The sequence below is a fragment of the Eumetopias jubatus genome, unplaced genomic scaffold (assembly GCF_037043125.1).
Source record: "Eumetopias jubatus isolate StellerSeaLion01/CBP00866 unplaced genomic scaffold, mEumJub1_p1.0 scaffold_6, whole genome shotgun sequence".
NCBI lineage: Eukaryota > Metazoa > Chordata > Mammalia > Carnivora > Otariidae > Eumetopias > Eumetopias jubatus.
The window spans coordinates 126,753,931-126,770,244 of record NW_028274812.1 but is presented as its reverse complement, the minus strand read 5'-3'; the positions used below and the strand labels follow the sequence as shown (position 1 = coordinate 126,770,244).

At 41.4% G+C, this 16,314-nt stretch overlaps 1 protein-coding gene across 3 annotated transcripts in view; it reads left to right on the top strand.

Moving 5' to 3' along the window:
• The window catches only part of LYRM4 (LYR motif containing 4), a 159,797-nt gene that overhangs the window by 78,443 nt on the left and 65,040 nt on the right, over positions 1-16,314 (top strand). The window contains exon 3 of one of the 3 annotated variants that reach the window (XM_088024384.1): positions 11,273-11,424. The exons of the other annotated variants lie outside the window; for them this stretch is intronic. Coding sequence (XP_087880510.1) covers positions 11,273-11,389 — 117 coding nt within the window. The 3' untranslated portion in view covers positions 11,390-11,424. The remainder of the gene's footprint in view (positions 1-11,272; positions 11,425-16,314) is intronic. 3 annotated transcript variants of the gene reach the window in all.

The window sequence follows — 16,314 nt, the reverse complement described above, 5'->3', positions numbered from 1 at the left end:
TTTTCTGTGTTAATTTATTCACTGTTTTATTGTTTCCTGTCATTTATCACAAATATATTTTCCCCATTTGTCATTATTTGGCCTTCCTTACTACATTTTTTAATACAGAAGATTTTAATTTGTATGTAGTTACTTTTTACTTTATTGCCTTTAAATTTTGCATCATGCCAAATTCACACTCCCAAGACTCCAGAATTCTTGTATTTCGCTCTGGTACTGTTATAGGTACTTTTTCATGTCTAATTTTTGATGCATCTAGAATTTATTTTAGTGTAAGAATGGAGGTATGGGTTCAGCTTAACTTTATCCAAAATGATATCCCCTTGTCCTAATACCATTTATCAAATAAGTAGGCATTTTTGTCCTAATCAAACTTACGGGGCCAGAAAATCCTCAGTCGCCTCCATTTTTACCTCATAAAAATGCACCCATTATTTTTACCCAAGTTAGCAGTTCTCCTTTGCTGTCAGTTACCACAGTTCCTGTCTCTGAAATCGCACTAATTTTCAGTTGCGCGCCCTCCTAAGACCTCCCTTCTCCCTCTGCTGGCTCCACAGCTCCCTCCTTAAAGCACATTCCTGTTTCCCACACGCACAACTACACTTTGGCTTCTTTGCTTCCGTGTCAAGCTCCTGCCCTACTTCTTTCCCTTTTGCTTCTACGGGGCCATTGGCACTCACGAGCTCCGCTTCCTCAACTTCCTTTCACACCTCAACCCCTGTCATCCCAACAATAGGTCAGCTTTTGCAGAAGTAACCAGGTTCCTAATGGCCACAAATGCTGTGTGTGCCCTCGTCCAAGTAGGCATCCTAGCAGTGCCTGACCACTCCAAAGGGCCACTCTGGAGGTCCTCTGCATTGCTGGCATTCTTGGTCCTCACTCCCACCTCCCCCCCTCCATGCCTGTCCCAGTCTCTTCAGCTGGCCTTCTCTTTCCCTGTGATCACATTCACTGCCATGACATGTCTGTCCCTTACCAGCCATGTGATCCTTAGGGAGCCACTTACTTACTTACTTAAGTCGGTCTGTCTCTTCTACTGGACGCTGGGTTTTATATGGGCAGAGACTCAATAGTGTTATATTTTGTATTGTATTCTAGATAAGAGTAGATATTGCTGTATTGAGGGCCCACTCTGTGTCAGGTATCATACTGTGGACTTTATACAGCTCACCTTTGACAGAGTAGGTGCGTGTTTGTGTTCACTTTGTATTTCAACCCAGGGCTGTTTGAAGCCAAAACCCATCTCTTCCCATTACCTGTTAGTCTGTCTCCAGGAGCTTAGAGTCCCATCAGAAAGACAAGCTGCGTTCTAGGAAAATCCCCGTTGCGGACACTTTAGCTGCTGGTGCTCTCTCCCTCCACCATGCCATCTCCCTGCCGCAGCCAGCCTTCTGTCCCCCCAGCACAGGGCCAGCGTTCTGTCACCGACGGACATGACTTCCCTCAGTCATTCATTCATCTGCTCGTTCATCAAACAGATACCTGTCCTTCGTGCCATACTCCCCCGGGCATTAGGACTACAGTGGTGCTAAGACAGACTCAGCCCTCAAAGCACTGGTGTGTAGGACACTAGTGTAATGAGGTGAGGTACGTACAAGGACCACAGAACACGTGGGATGGGAGGTAGGGAGAGAGGGTCCAGTTTGAGGGGAGGCTTCCAGAAGCACTAGCCAAGGAGCAAGTAGGAGTTAGCCAGGGGAAGGCCAGGGCACTAGTGAAGAGAGGCTTAGGAAAGCTGCAGAGAAAAGCAAGAGCCAGAGATCTGGGCTTTATCCGGAGGGAGGGGCCCTTCACGATTTACTGGGAGGTGCGACACCATCACATTTGTTCTTTCATTCTTCCGCACAGCTCCCTGTCACTCTGCTGGTATCTACACGGATCATCTGTTTATTTATTGCCCTTTGGAAGTGCCTTAAGAGCAAACTGTTTCTTTAACATGACAACCTAGAATAGTGCCTGATCCACAGTTGGCGCCCAGCAGGGTTGGTGGGGGAATGAGCAAATGCTAATGCAGGGTATATGATCAAGAGTCTCCTTTTCTTTAAAAAAAAGGCATGAACTCCAGAGTTATTTATATCTTGTTTATTTTCTTTGGAGAACCAGACCCATTTTCTAAACACCAGATGGCTTAAATCAGTTTATTAAAATGTTAATATGGTTGATCTTTATAAAATATAAGCAAGTCCTTTTTGTTTTTGTAGATTCTAACATCTCCTCAGAGTAAAATCAAGCCCTTAATAGAAGTGTGAACACTAGGTTGTTTAATATCTATTGCCTTCTATAGGAGGAAAGAAAAGTATGGCTTTTTTTTTTTCTTTTATTTATTTATTTTTTCCTTTAAAGAGACAGTTCTTTTGAGGAAGGAGAGGAGACTCTCCCAGGGATGTTATAATTCTGAACCTTCTTATTGTGAAATTCCACACCACTTGCCATTTGTATCCTGCTTTAGCTTTTTGGAATTCGCCTATTTATTTTATACACAGGACCTATAATGTAGACATTAAAAATATATATGAAAAATCATTTGTGGTCAATGAAGGCAAGTCTGAAGACAGTAAAACGGACCAGATTTACTCCTTAGTCCCTTCCATAAAAGCTTTTGATACACAGGGAGAGAAAATAAGACTTGATTTTTATTATTCTTAACATCTCAAGCAGAGCTTTAAATAAGATCCGGTCTTTCTTATTTTGTGGGCAGATTCTTTTCCCTGCCTATTTTGTTTATTTCTACTCATGTAACCAAAAGATGAGAAATGACCCCTTTTGTACCACATACTTGATTCAGTGGATCAGAAGTGGGGGAAGGTAGGGTGTGGAATAAAGAGAAATGAGGTCTGATGTGAAACTCAAATAGATTATATACGCTTAGCAGAATGTGACTCAATAGTAGGTTCATTCTCCGGACATTTCTCAACAACTGGGATCTCATAGGATTATTCTGTCGGTACATGTTAATCGTTTTGGATGGAAAACCTTTGCTTCGCTAAATAATAGTACCAAATATAATGATGATAATAGTAAGAGTAATAATAGTCATAATAATAATGGCAGCTACTGTTCATTTGTTTCTTATACGCCAGACACTATATAACATATTTTCACTAAGGCTGAAAAGGAACAATGCATGCCACTCAAAGCTGCAAAATCCCACATTTCAGTATTTAAGATTACTGCCCCAACAGCAGATGAGGAATGCTGTGCGGGTATAGAAAGTACAAGGAGCCTTTCACTTATACATCACAGGAGAGGGCAGAAATTACAAAGCAGCATATTTTATTTTCTCTCTTTCCTGTAGCCATTAGTCCATAAGCTCTGGATTAGCCAGCAAGAGACCCTGTTCCCAAATGCCTTTCTAAATAAATGCACACTGGCTGTAGGTTAACATTTCTCTACGTGGAAACTAAGTCAGAGGGGGCAAGGCAGAAAGGCAGAAAAGCCTTTAGTAATGAAATAATATGTGTGTGCCAGGTACTCACTTAAAATCAAAGATTTACACTTTCATTATAGTTTCTACAACTTTATGTGGCAAACGCTAGATTATAAAAATAAAACACAAACATGCAGACTAAATCTTTTCATAATAAGAAATCTCTCCATAACATAACATTCCCCACTTTTAGGTTATGGCCTCTTTGAAAACTGATGCATTTAAGCTAAAGAATATGGTCCATCTCTATCAAGCAAAATGTGATTTTAGTGACTAGTAATTTAACTACTTACTGTATTCTATCTACCATGCTGATTAAAGGAAGAATCTAAACAGTGATTCTTAAACAGGGTCACATCTCAGACCACCTCTTTAAAATACACATGCCCAAGCTTGTAGGTTCTAAGTACCTGACTCTCCTAGATAAAGCTATGGCTCTCAACCACTTTTAAGACAAAAGGAGACATGCATGACATACCTCTAAAGTATCGATTGCCTTTTAATATACAGGGGGCTTATGGCCATGGAAGTTTATTCTCAATTTAATGATCAGTTTATTAATCTTATATATCCAATAATTGAAACTTTAAAGTGGATCTTCAGGGCACCTGGGTGGCTCAGATGGTTAAGCGTCTGCCTTCAGCTCAGGTCATGATCCCAGGGTCCTGGAATCGAGTCCCGCATCGGGCTCCCTGCTCCTTGGGAGCCTGCTTCTCCCTCTGCCTCTCTCTCTTTCTCTCTTTCTGTCTCTCATGAATAAATAAATAAAAAAATCTTAAAAAAAAATAAAAGTGGATCTTCACTAAACATTTATGCATTGATTAAAAGCTAAATTTTATTTTCTTAACCAATTTTAAAAACAGTTACTAATCTAATAGAGCTGCTGCTTTTAAACTCTCCAAACTTTTTTTTTTTTTTTTTAAAGTAGGCTCCAATGCCTAGCAGGGAGCCCACTGTGGGGCTTGAACTCATGACCCTGAGATCATGACCTGAGCCAAAAATCAAGAGTGACACTTAACTGACTGAGCTACCCAAGTGCCCCCAAACTAGCCAAACATCTTAAAGAGTAGCTGTAACAACACAAAAGTACTCATTATAAAACCAGTTACTCTACTTACTCCTAAACCTATTCCAGAATATTAACACTCTTGGTTTAGTTCAAGTCTCTTATTTCTACACAACATCCTCGGGTTTCAGAAATGTCACATTGATTAATACCTATCTCAGTCTTATTAACAAAGGAAAAAGAATACTTGAGGTTGCAGGACCTGAAGTAGATACCACCTGATTCCTGTCGGGGCACTGAGCACCAATCCAAGCTGCCCTTTTATGGGTAAAGTTCATTTGTTAAATCAGTGCAATTGTATGTGCCTGTGTGCATCTGTGCTTTATTTGTTTCTTTGTTGAACAGGACTACTGTGAGCAGTAGGGAACAGAGGACCCATGGGAAGGAAGGAAATGTTCTCTTGGAGTCATACCGAGTCAGACATGCCAGCATTATACCATCTAGGTATGTCCAGCCAACAGCGAAAATGCAGACCTAGAGGTCAGAGGCCCCTTACGGCAGGAGACCTAAGTTTGGAAGTCATCCGAGAAGAGGCAAAACCCCAACACTGGGCCGTGTTGCTGAGAGGGAGCAGTCAGAGAGAGAAGAGCATTCAGAACAGAGTTTCCAAGCATGATGTTTGCTGTGTCCGTTACTTAGAACTCATCAGGAAGCTGTCTGCGAAGAGGCGGTTGGGACGCCATATTATTTCTGAGAGCTGCTTAATGGGAGAGAACAGGATCAGCAGGGCAAGTTGGTAGCAAAGAGCCGGAGAGAACTGAGAACTGTTTGAGAAGTGGGTGGAGTAGGTAGTTGGGTCCATCTGGGATTTCAGGGGGTTTTTTTTTTTTGTTTTTTTTCAGGGTGCAAAGATTTTATTATGTTTGTAGACTAAGAGAAAGGAACCAGTGCAAAATAAATCATTGAAGACACAATAAAGAGTTGAAAAAAATTAATGGAGCAAGGCCCCAGAGCAGCCAGGGGAAAGTGGTTTTCCTAAAGAATTCTCAAGTACCATTAGAGAAGGGAAAGAAAGAGAGCAGAACAGATAAAAAGACAGGTAAGACACATCTGAGGCAAAGAAGGAGCAGTTGAAGAAGCACACATTTTCCTGCTTTGTCATTCATCTTTCAAGCTGGTTTGTGTTTGGGACTATAAAAAACTTGTGATATGGCATCAAACATATCCACAGTTTCTTTTATACTTCTATTTTTCTTGGCATGAAAATTCATCCATCTTACATGCTCTCAACTCTTTCAAAAAATTAGAGAGCAGACCTGTACAAAGTTCAGGTTGTAGCATTGAGATGCATCACCGTGAAAAGGGAGAGGTGAAGAGGCTTGCTAGAGTTGATGTAAAGAGAGCGAAGGGAGGCCATTAACAATGCGTACAACGATCATTGTGCAACCGAGGTGACAGAGGGAAAGTCAAACACGCACTTTAGCAGTGAGATCAATCAGCCTGGTTTTGCAACATTTGGAGCAGATAGAGAGGTTAGTGCCATCTGCCAGGCTGGGATTGGCAGGGAGAATGCAGCGGTAGAAGTCAGATGAAGCAAGGGCACCCACTCAAGCGTCACTGCAGTGACCGGTCCCCAGGCCCCAGCTGGGCAGCACAGCTGTGGGGCTGGAAGGGGCAGGTGGGCTATGAGAATGGGAGAGACCAGTCAACTAGAGGCCACACTGAGGAGAAGGAGCAAGCTCGGGGCAACAGATTGAGAAAAGCAGAAGGATGGGAGATTGAGTCAAGGTCTGGGGCTTGGCTATGTCAGTGAGGTCCATATCCAAGGGTAGGTGACATTAGGGAGATAGCATCACTGGACTTGAGGATGATAGATACAGGGCAGGGTATCTCCTATTAGCGTAGATGCTGATAAACCTAAGAATGCAGGCAAAGGAATGAGCGGACAGGAAAATTGAGCTAGGGATCGAAGTTGTCAGAGAAAGGATAACAGCTACAAATTTGGGAAGAGAGGACAGCCTCAGTGTACATGATAGCCCCAGAGAAGGTATAGAACTTCAGAAAATGTAAACTTCAGAACAATCCAGAGGCTCTATAGGGATTATAGGCTCTTCAGATTTCGTCAGTGACCATCTCCTGGAAGATGCTAGAATTCTCAGGTTAGCCCGGTAAACAAATCTACTTACTTAGCTGAATCACCATTTGTGGTTTTGTATTGAGATTTAGTTTTTTTCTACCTAAGAAACTGTGATGTGTGGCTAGAAGTAAAGGAAACTGATTAGCCTGTGTGACTGGCATAATAAGACTCCATCTGATACAGTCACATCTTTTGTGATTAAGCACAGTAAGGAATTAATGGTAAGAAGCCATAGCCAAAAGTGTATTATAAGCATGATGGAGCAGATAATACAAAACTCGCCTTGAATGGCTGTTCCTCAAAAAAAAAATAATCATAGAGTTATCATATGATCCAGCAATTCCACTTCTGGGTATATTGAAGGCAGAGTCTCAAAGAGATATTTTAACCCATGTTCACAGCAACATGATCCCTAATAGCCATAAGGTGGAAACAACGCAAATGTCCTTTGATGGATAAAGGGATAAACAAAATGTGGTCTATATGTACAGTGAAATAAGCCAGTCACAAAAGGACATATCATTCCACTTACAGAGGTATTTAGTATAACCAAATTCATAGACACAAAAAAGTAGAGTGATGGTTGCCAGGGGAATGGTGAGTCAGTGTTTAATGTGTTCAGAGTTTCAGTTTGGGAAGTTGAAAAGGTTATGGAAGTTGACGATGGTGATGGTTGCACAACAATAAGAATGTATTTAATGCTACAGAACTGTACACTTCAGAATGGTTTAAGTGATAAATTTTGCATATAATTCACCACAGTTTTATAAAAAGGTATGAATACAGTTTTCTAAATAAGTGGTTTAAGTGATAAATTTTATGTTTTATATGTTTTTTCACAACTATAAATAATCCCAGCTTGGACCCTGACTTGGAATTGTTGAGGGGTGTTTGCTCCCCATTTTTTTCAGGTGTGTATCTCTCAGTGAGAAGGTCAGTAAGAGCATGTCCTTAATGATGAAAATGTATCCTTTTCTAATCTACAAGGGTGTATAACCATGCATACACACGCGCACATGCACGCATGCAAAACCATGCTTTACTCAGCTTTGAGACAGCAAATCTGGACTGCCAGTAAGCCCTCTTCCTTGAAAAGAACTCACTTTATTTTAACCCTCTGGGGCAGGGAAGTGGGCTCACATTCAGTCCCCTCTGTAACCCGTCTGCTCCTCTGCTAGAGTCTTGGCTGCATTGCCTGGATGACTACAGTGTGTGTTGTTATTGTGTGTTTCACTAAGCATTCCCAAGGAAAGATGAGGGATGAGTAGTTGTTGGTGTAAATTTCAGCTAAATCTTCGCTTGGTTCAAGTGTTAGCCTCCTCGAGCCATTACCGACTCTTCTGTAAGTGAGACTCCCAGAGATTAGTAAGATCTCACACATTCATAACTGACCTCATGTTTCGGGATGTGTGGAGTAAGTGTTGGGAAGTGTGTGTGCGTTGTAAGAAAGGGGACAATGACCTGCCAGGTCTGCTCTCAGAAGCAGTGAGCCCACGTAGACACAAGGACAAGTCTTCACATGTATACACATGTCCTAACTGAGAGTGTTCTGGTGCCTCTGTGTTTCCAAGGGGATTACGTAAGCATCATCAGCAGGAGCCTATGAAGCAGGATGGAGAAATACAGGTGTTCAGGAAGCATTAGCCTGGCAGAGCCCTAAAAAGTAAAATGATGAAAAGGTGGCTCCAGCAGATGGTTGAAGTAGAATTAGCTGAGCATACATCAGCATATCTGTAGCCACTTTGGTGCTGTTAGACACTGGCCTGGATTACCAACCGTCTTCATGGTAGTTACAAAAGGGTTCTCCGTGTGGGTAGGGTCTGAATGATTGCACACCCCCCAAAATCATACGTGGAAACCCTACCCCCTAATGGGATGATATTAGAAGGCAGGGTCTTTGGGAGGTACTTAGGAGTAGATGAGGTCATTAGGATGGAGCCCTTGGGAACGGGATCAGTGCCCTGATTGGAGTCCCGATAGAGTGTGCTTCCTCCCACCCTCCACCAAGTGAAGACACAGGAGAAATCAGCAGTCTGCCACCCGGGAAAGGGCCCTCACTAGCACCCGACTGCGCTCACACCTAATCTCAGACTCCCAGCCTCCAGAACCATGAGAAGTTAGTGTCTATTGTTTTAGAAGCCACCCAGCCACCCTCGGGGTGTTAAAGCAGCCTGAGTGGACCAAGACCGTGACCGTGACAGTTAAGAGGCAAAGGCAGACGAGGTGACCAAGTGGGCTGTGAAGTTCACCTTCAGGACCAGCTTGCTTTGCGGTGCTCAGTGTCAGTTCTCTGGCCTATCATTTCACAGGAAATACATAAAATCTCTTTTCTATGTAACCTTTTTTAAAAAAACTTTTTTTTTCTGATTTCCAACTTCTTTGGACTGTGTTAAAAATAATGTTGGAGATTAAATTTGTTTAGGTTTTTCTTCTTATTCTCGAAATGATCATTATTAATGCTAAAAGTGAACGTATTCATTTTTCCCTTTTAGAAGTTGCCAGAGAAGGGAATTACTTGCTTGTAGCCATAACAAAGATAGTTTGATTCATTAATGATGTAAATGCTTCACTGTATGTAAGTTATACATTGGGTTTTTTGTTTTCTTTTTTAAGAAGAAATTCTAGGTAGATCAGCTTTGCAAAACATCCATTTGGATTCAAAGTTGGCATTTATAGCAATTGAATAAAGAATGGTGGGTAGAGAGGAAGCCTGAGCTTCATCCCTGAGTCAAGGTTAACGCTATCATGTCGGGCCAAGGCTGTCTGCTTCCGGCTAACTTACAGTGATGCTCACCCTCAGCATATCTCACTCCCAACCTTATGTTGACATTACTCATTCCTGAGTTGACCCGGTTGTCTTTTCACTCCATCCCCATTTTTGCATTTCTCCACAGTTCTGCACACCACAGGCATTAGGGGGAAGATGTTCACACCAGTGCACAATCACTGCCACAGATATGAGCCAGACCACCACAGATGTGAGCCAGAGAAAACACAGGGTTGTCTCTTTCCAGTTCCTGTCTATACTGCTGCTTTGCTTCGGGCTGAGATGTAGAGAAATGGGAAGGAAATGGAACAGCAGGCCAAGATGGAAAGGCTAAGTGTATTTTTGGTCCCTTTTACACTAACACAGATCGCCAGAATCTGAAGTCTGTTCATATTTACGTGTCCGTTTAAGAAACACGGATGCAAATGATTTTTGTATTTTTCATTTACACACACACACACACACACACACACACACACGTCTGCAGAAAACAAGGGGTCCACTTTTAGAAGCTTTTTTTTTTTTTTTTGAAAAAGTTATGCTTAAGAATCCTGAACAATGATTCTTAAGAAACACAGGAGAATTTCTGCATCCAAGTGTGACTCTTTAAATTATTTGCCTCGAGGGCCTGCCTGTTTACTTCAATAAACATCCTTTTCAGAATTGCCATCAGTTTTAGTTTCCAGTGCACATAAGAAAATTGAGTTGTATCATGGCCTCTTTCTTCAGACTTGACTCTGCATCACTTTTGACTATTTCCGAAAGGTAAATCTACCCTCAAGGGACGAAACTTTGACAACACAGACACTATTCAAAAGAATGTATGAGTTATTCATTCAATAAATATTGAATACCTACTATGTTGCCAAGTGTTTTGTGGGACAACAGGCAACAGACCAAATGAACAGACCATTTCAGTCCTTACTCCTCAGCTGCTGACAGTCTTAGGGGAAGACAGACATTCTCAAACAATTAAACATATAGTGAAAAGTGGTGGCACATGTGGGTACAGCAGGGGCCCAGGGCAAGGAGAGGCTTTCAGAAATGTTTTGAACAAAGACACCATCCCTGGAATACATTATCATCTCTGAAAATGACAGTCTTAAGAAAGGTGTGAGGTCTCGTATGTTTCTTGAAGACTGTCTTCATTTCCTAATTGCAATAAATAATAATAAATAGTAAATGCATTTGGCCTGACTTGTTTAGAATAAGAGAAAACAGACACTGTAATGGAATAACTTGTTCTTTAGCCCCTCAGACTATTCAAAGAACGTAAGTTAGAGCATCTGACGACTCTAGTTGGATTTTATATTTTTGTAAGTCATTGAAATAACCTGGCACCATAAGGATATATTTGATAAGCATAGCTAAAATGATTGAAGAAAACATTTAAATAAAATATCCCTCAAGCCAGAGCAGCAGGACAGAAACATGTCATAACAAGACAACATGGGAGTGTGGCTTGCGAGGTAAATGAGACAAGCATCCTTCACGTGGATGATACTTGTGTTGGCACCAGAGAGCTTGTGTATCACTGAATTAAACTCTTAAAGAAGCAGATTTCTTAAAAAGAAATTACCCTGGAGAACAGGGGTAGGGTTTTCTGGTCTGGAGAGTTCATTCCAAGCAAGGACGTGATTATTCCTGACTGTCATTGCATTACTAGGAAAACTTCTTTCTGAGATCCTTAAGAATACATCAACTATGCCATTTAAGGAAAGCCTTAAGAAGATACATTAACTAGCAGTGAAACATAGGGTCGAGATATTTCTAAAATCATCTGTGATTTTTTTGTGTGTGTGCGCCAAATTTTACATTTCGGCAATGGTTGCAGCTGTCAAGAGCACAGCTCCCTTAAACATACAGCGAAATGGGAGACCTTGGTAGTCCTCCTTCAATTTTTTTTTTTAAAGATTTTATTTATTTATTTGACAGAGACACAGCGAGAGAGGGAACACAAGCAGGTGCAGTGGGAGAGGGAGAAGCAGGCTTCCCGCGGAGCAGGGAGCCCAGTGCAGGGCTCAAACCCAGGACCCTGGGATCATGACCTGAGCCGAAGGCAGACGCTTAACGACTGAGTCACCCAGGTACCCCCCTTCCTTCAATTATTAATGATGCAGCTGTATTAGCATGCTTCCATATTTCCCCTTCATATTGCCGTTCTCAAGTATGACACACATTTATGACATTTAAACAGGATTTTTTAGGTATTTTCAAAGAGCCAACAACCCAAAACAAAATGAAACATGTCATGTAGAGCATCAATGAAGCATATTCCTCAGTACAACCATGCTTATGTGTAATTAAGTGATGAGATACTTGGGAAAACATACAGGAAGTTTTGGAAGTAATACCTCTGTCGCCATGCCAGTGGAGATCAAATAATATTCTCTTACTTTGGGAACTCTGAGATTCATATTCACCCAAACTTGGAAAGACTGTTAAATAGGTAATCAGCTGACATTATCCTTGATTTCAAGACAAAGATGAAAACTTCATTTTCAAAGACAAGTCTGGATCCAGTAATTCCACGGCTGGGTATTTACCCAAAGGGAAAGTAAAACACTAATTTGGAAAGATATATGCACCCCTGTGTTTATTGCAGCGTTATTTACCATAGCCAAGATATGGAAGTAATTTAAGTATCTATTGGTAGATGAATGGATAAAGAAGAGGTTGTGTGTGTGTGTGTATACATATATATATATATGTATATATACACACACACAATGGAATACTACTCAGCCATCAAAAAGAATGAAATCTTGCTATTTGCAACAACGTGGATGGACCCGGAGGGCATTATGCTAAGTGAAATAAGTCAGACAGAGAAAGAAAAATGCCATATGATTTCACTCATATTTGGACTCTAAAAGACAAAACAAAACAGAAACGGACTCATAAATACAGAGAACTGGTGGTACACAGTGAGAATATTTGTCTCTGATGCATGATGTCAGCCTTAATTGGGAACACTAAATTGCTGCGGATAACTCAGTCAGCTAGGAGTTGGAATCATCTGGCGGTTTCTTCACACAGGTCTGGTGCCTAGGCTGGGACCCACTACGACTGTTGAGCTGAATGTCTACAAGAACTGCAGGGGAGTGTATTCTAGAGGATAAGACACAGCTACATGGCTTTTATGACCTAGTCTTGAAAGACACATTGCATCACTTCTGCCATATCCTGTTGGTCATAGCAGTCCCAAGTTCAGATTCAAGAGATGGGGATATAGGACCCCCCAATTCTCAATGGTTAGGAGTGTCACAAAATTTGTGGCCATGTTTTAAAACAACCACAGGCCCCTTTTCCTTAATATTGCAACAGCCCATTGTCCTGAAATTCTCAGAAGAATTATAATTCTTACATTATATTACATTAGAGTTATATGCTGTTACTCCCCTACCCCCCCACACCACCACCATCCAGTTCAAGAATAAGCGCCTAGGAGCTCCACCCCTATCCCATTACCTCTTAAATCCCTAGGTCAGGCAGGAAAGAAAAGGTTGAATAAGCACACATAAAAAAATCAAGTGGAGGAAAACTGGAAAGCTTTCATCCATTTTAAAGGGACAGCTATTAGTTCTAAATGAAGGTAAGAATGAAGTCTTTGTATTTCCACATCTTTCCATTGTACTGTGAAATTGGATTTTTGAATTGGCTCACATTGTTTTAAAAACATGCTGTGGGCCAGCCAAACACATTTGCTGGCTGCACGTAGCCCAAGGACCACCAGTTTTTGACCTCTGGACCTTCTTGTGATCTGGATCTATAATATTTATCTATGCACGGGCTCTGAACCCCTCTTATAAAGGTCCAAAACTCATAAAGCAAAGCAATATTTAATATCGCACACTTATATTTATTCACAAAAATCTGCGCCCTGGGGTCTAGGTGTCCCTCATTTTAATACTGCTTATTTTAAGTAATATTTGCAGAACCTCTGTTCAAGAATCTAGGTTCTCACTAAGTGAAAGGCATCCTTCCTCCCATCTACAATTAGCATAGAAATGGTAACATTTTAGTGCATTAATTATGTGTGATGTCTCTAAGCCCGATTAGCTAAGGAAAGACCTTTAATGACTAGCTGTATAAAATCGAAGAAAGATTGGCTTATATTTCATATCCTCAACTCTTCTCAGTATTGGTTAGAATTTAAACTTATCCATGGAGCGCCTGGGTGGCTCAGTCGTTAAGCGTCTGCCTTCGGCTTGGCTCAGGTCATAATCCCGCGGTGGTCCTGGGATCGAGCCCTGCTTCGGGCTCCCTGCTCTGCAGGAAGCCTGCTCCTCCCTCTCCCACTCCCCCTGCTTGTGTTCCCTCTCTTGCTGTGTCTCTCTCTGTTAAATAAATAAATAAAATCTTTAAAAAAAATAAAAAAACTTACCCTGAGCATGGTATCTGTTTAAAATAGAAGGAAAACGTATATTTTTATATATATACCACAATTTAGTATTCAGGACTTAACAATTACCAACTATAAGTGTAAAGACAAAATAAAAGTAGAAGAAAATAGACCAAGAGATTTAAGAAATCTGAAGCTAAAGCTTTATTTTTCTTCCTGCCCTCCTTGAACTAATCATTAGCTAAATATATTTATAAATAACCCCCTCCCTCTAAGAAGAAATGTCATAGTAACACCAAACAGGATGAGCACAGTGAATGTGCTCATTTTCCTTTTTATAACTTGAGTCTTTGTGAAAACATCCCTCGGGCTCTATTCATTATCACCTCTGGGTGAAGCAACCAGTGGGGAAAGATGGATATATTCCTCCTTTTAACCACAGTAATTGATTTTAAAGGTGACTCTATCCTTAGGAACATGGCTTTTGCCCTGGCAGGGTGAAATTGGTTGTTTTTCTCTTGGTGAAGGTGAAATTTTAATGATTTTTCAATAGTCTCTAGAACATTCCCTGCTCTTTGTAAAAAAAAAAAAAAAAATGCGTTGTGAGATCTAAACACAGGCAGCTGCTTGTGGGAAACTGTTTATTCCTCCTTTACCCTAACATGGGGTGGGGTGGGGGAGCGGAAGCAGCGGGACATCTTTGCTGAGCACGCAGTATGGAAAACCTCAGGTCTGGTGAAAGAGGAGGGGCTTTCTGCAGTCTGCGTACTGGGTCACGGTTCTCTCATCACAGAACCCTGGAGCTCGGGACCAGAAGTGACGTTAACAGTCCCCAGGACCTTTTCCCCAAGGCATGGGTCCTTCAGTAGCTTCCAGTATCCCTTCAAAGCCTCCTTTTTCCACAGCAAGAGGTGCCGCAGGAACCTGCCCCTCATCCCTAGGACATCTCGCTGGTGAAAGCAACTCGCAGAGCAGGTTACTGTCATTTGAAAGCTGGGTCATTACTTTAAGACCTGGTTCTTTGTAAAGTGAATTTCTCTTCTGCATAGTACTTAAGCCTGAGCCCTGTCTGTGCTCAGAACACTTGACCATCAGAGGTGTCTAGCTCATAATAGGCACTCAGTAAATAGTTTGTAAATGAAGAAAGCTTAACATTCTATGAGACAATGTATTCTTGATCACTCATACTCGTTAAGTGCTCTCTTCAATAACATAAATAGTGGTGTTTCAAATATGTTAATATAGGTTATCCTCAATTTCAAAAAAAAAGGACTGCAATTATTATATTTAACTCAATGTGGCATCTTTAATGCAGCTGGTTGTTCTTGTTCTGGGACTGATTAGCTCATGATTCGTTAGCTCTGCACATCTTGGGTACATATGTGAATGTGCTGCTTTGCAATAGGTTAGAACCCTGCCCAGCTCAAGGAGTGGCCTAAAGGAATCTTGCAAACAGAAGGTTCCAGTTCCTCGAGCAGTGCCCAGAGCATAGCTCCATGTACAGCATGTGTGACGGTGTGACTCTGTCTAATTGGTGTGTTGGTATTAACGAACGTGTAATGGCACAAAGCACAGGAAATTTCACTACATCTCTGGCAAATTCATATTGAGAAAGGACAGATGGTTGAAAACAGCCACAAAATATTTTATTACATGTCTGCAAAAATCATTAGTAGTTAAAGAGATGTGTTAATGGGTCAGATTCACTTAGGGAGTCCTGTTTCTATAATGCACATTAAAGCAATGACACTTCTGGTATTTTTAATGTAATCAGGGTCAAAGACAAACATGTCTTTGCATGTAATTAGAAAATGGATTTATTGACCGTAAAGCTGCTGTGAAACTTGGCTCCACATCACTAGGGAGGTATTGTTCTTATCTTCTTACATTTAAGGAGTGAAACACTAATCAGGTGCTAGCCCTGTAGGTTATTGAAATAATACCATATCGTTTCATTGGTATAATCTGGGGGGATGGAGAAGGGGTAGAGTTATTATTTCTGGAAGTCATCAAAAACCTGTTTTTAAAAAGCCACGAAGAACTGACCAGTTTGTGAACTTTGAATGACCACTTTTAATCACCCAAGTTCTTTAACAAATCCCTTTAAAATTAATAGGAACGTCAGTTATTTGGACTTCCTGAGCATGAAAATGATTTCAGTGGATTTTTGTAAGTTTTGTTTCATTCTGTTGTGATCTCTACATGGGGGGCTCGAATTCATGACCTGAAGACCAAGAGTTGCTCGCTCTTGCAACTGAGCCAGCCAGGCATCCTGATTTCAGTGGATGTTTCAGGTGTGTGTATCTGGGAGATGGAGGAGGTGTGTTAGGCCAGGTGCAGTGACTTCGCACAGTCCCTCCGTGCTCAGCGGAACTTTCCACGCTCCAGGTCAGAATGTCAGAATCCTGAGGTGGCCAGTGCTTGGGGAGAGGGGCTTTCTGCAAAACAGGATCTGGGCAGTTCTGTGAATCTAGCACGGAAGCCAGAGGAATGGGGGTGTTCCTGGACCTGTGGTCATTGTTCTTGGGCTCTCTCGCTCGCTCAGAGCATTTGGAAATGCTCTTTCCCCAGCTTTTTCTTTTTCTGGGCTTTCTGAAAATTGCTGCTCTTCGGACTGTGTGCTCTTCCACGC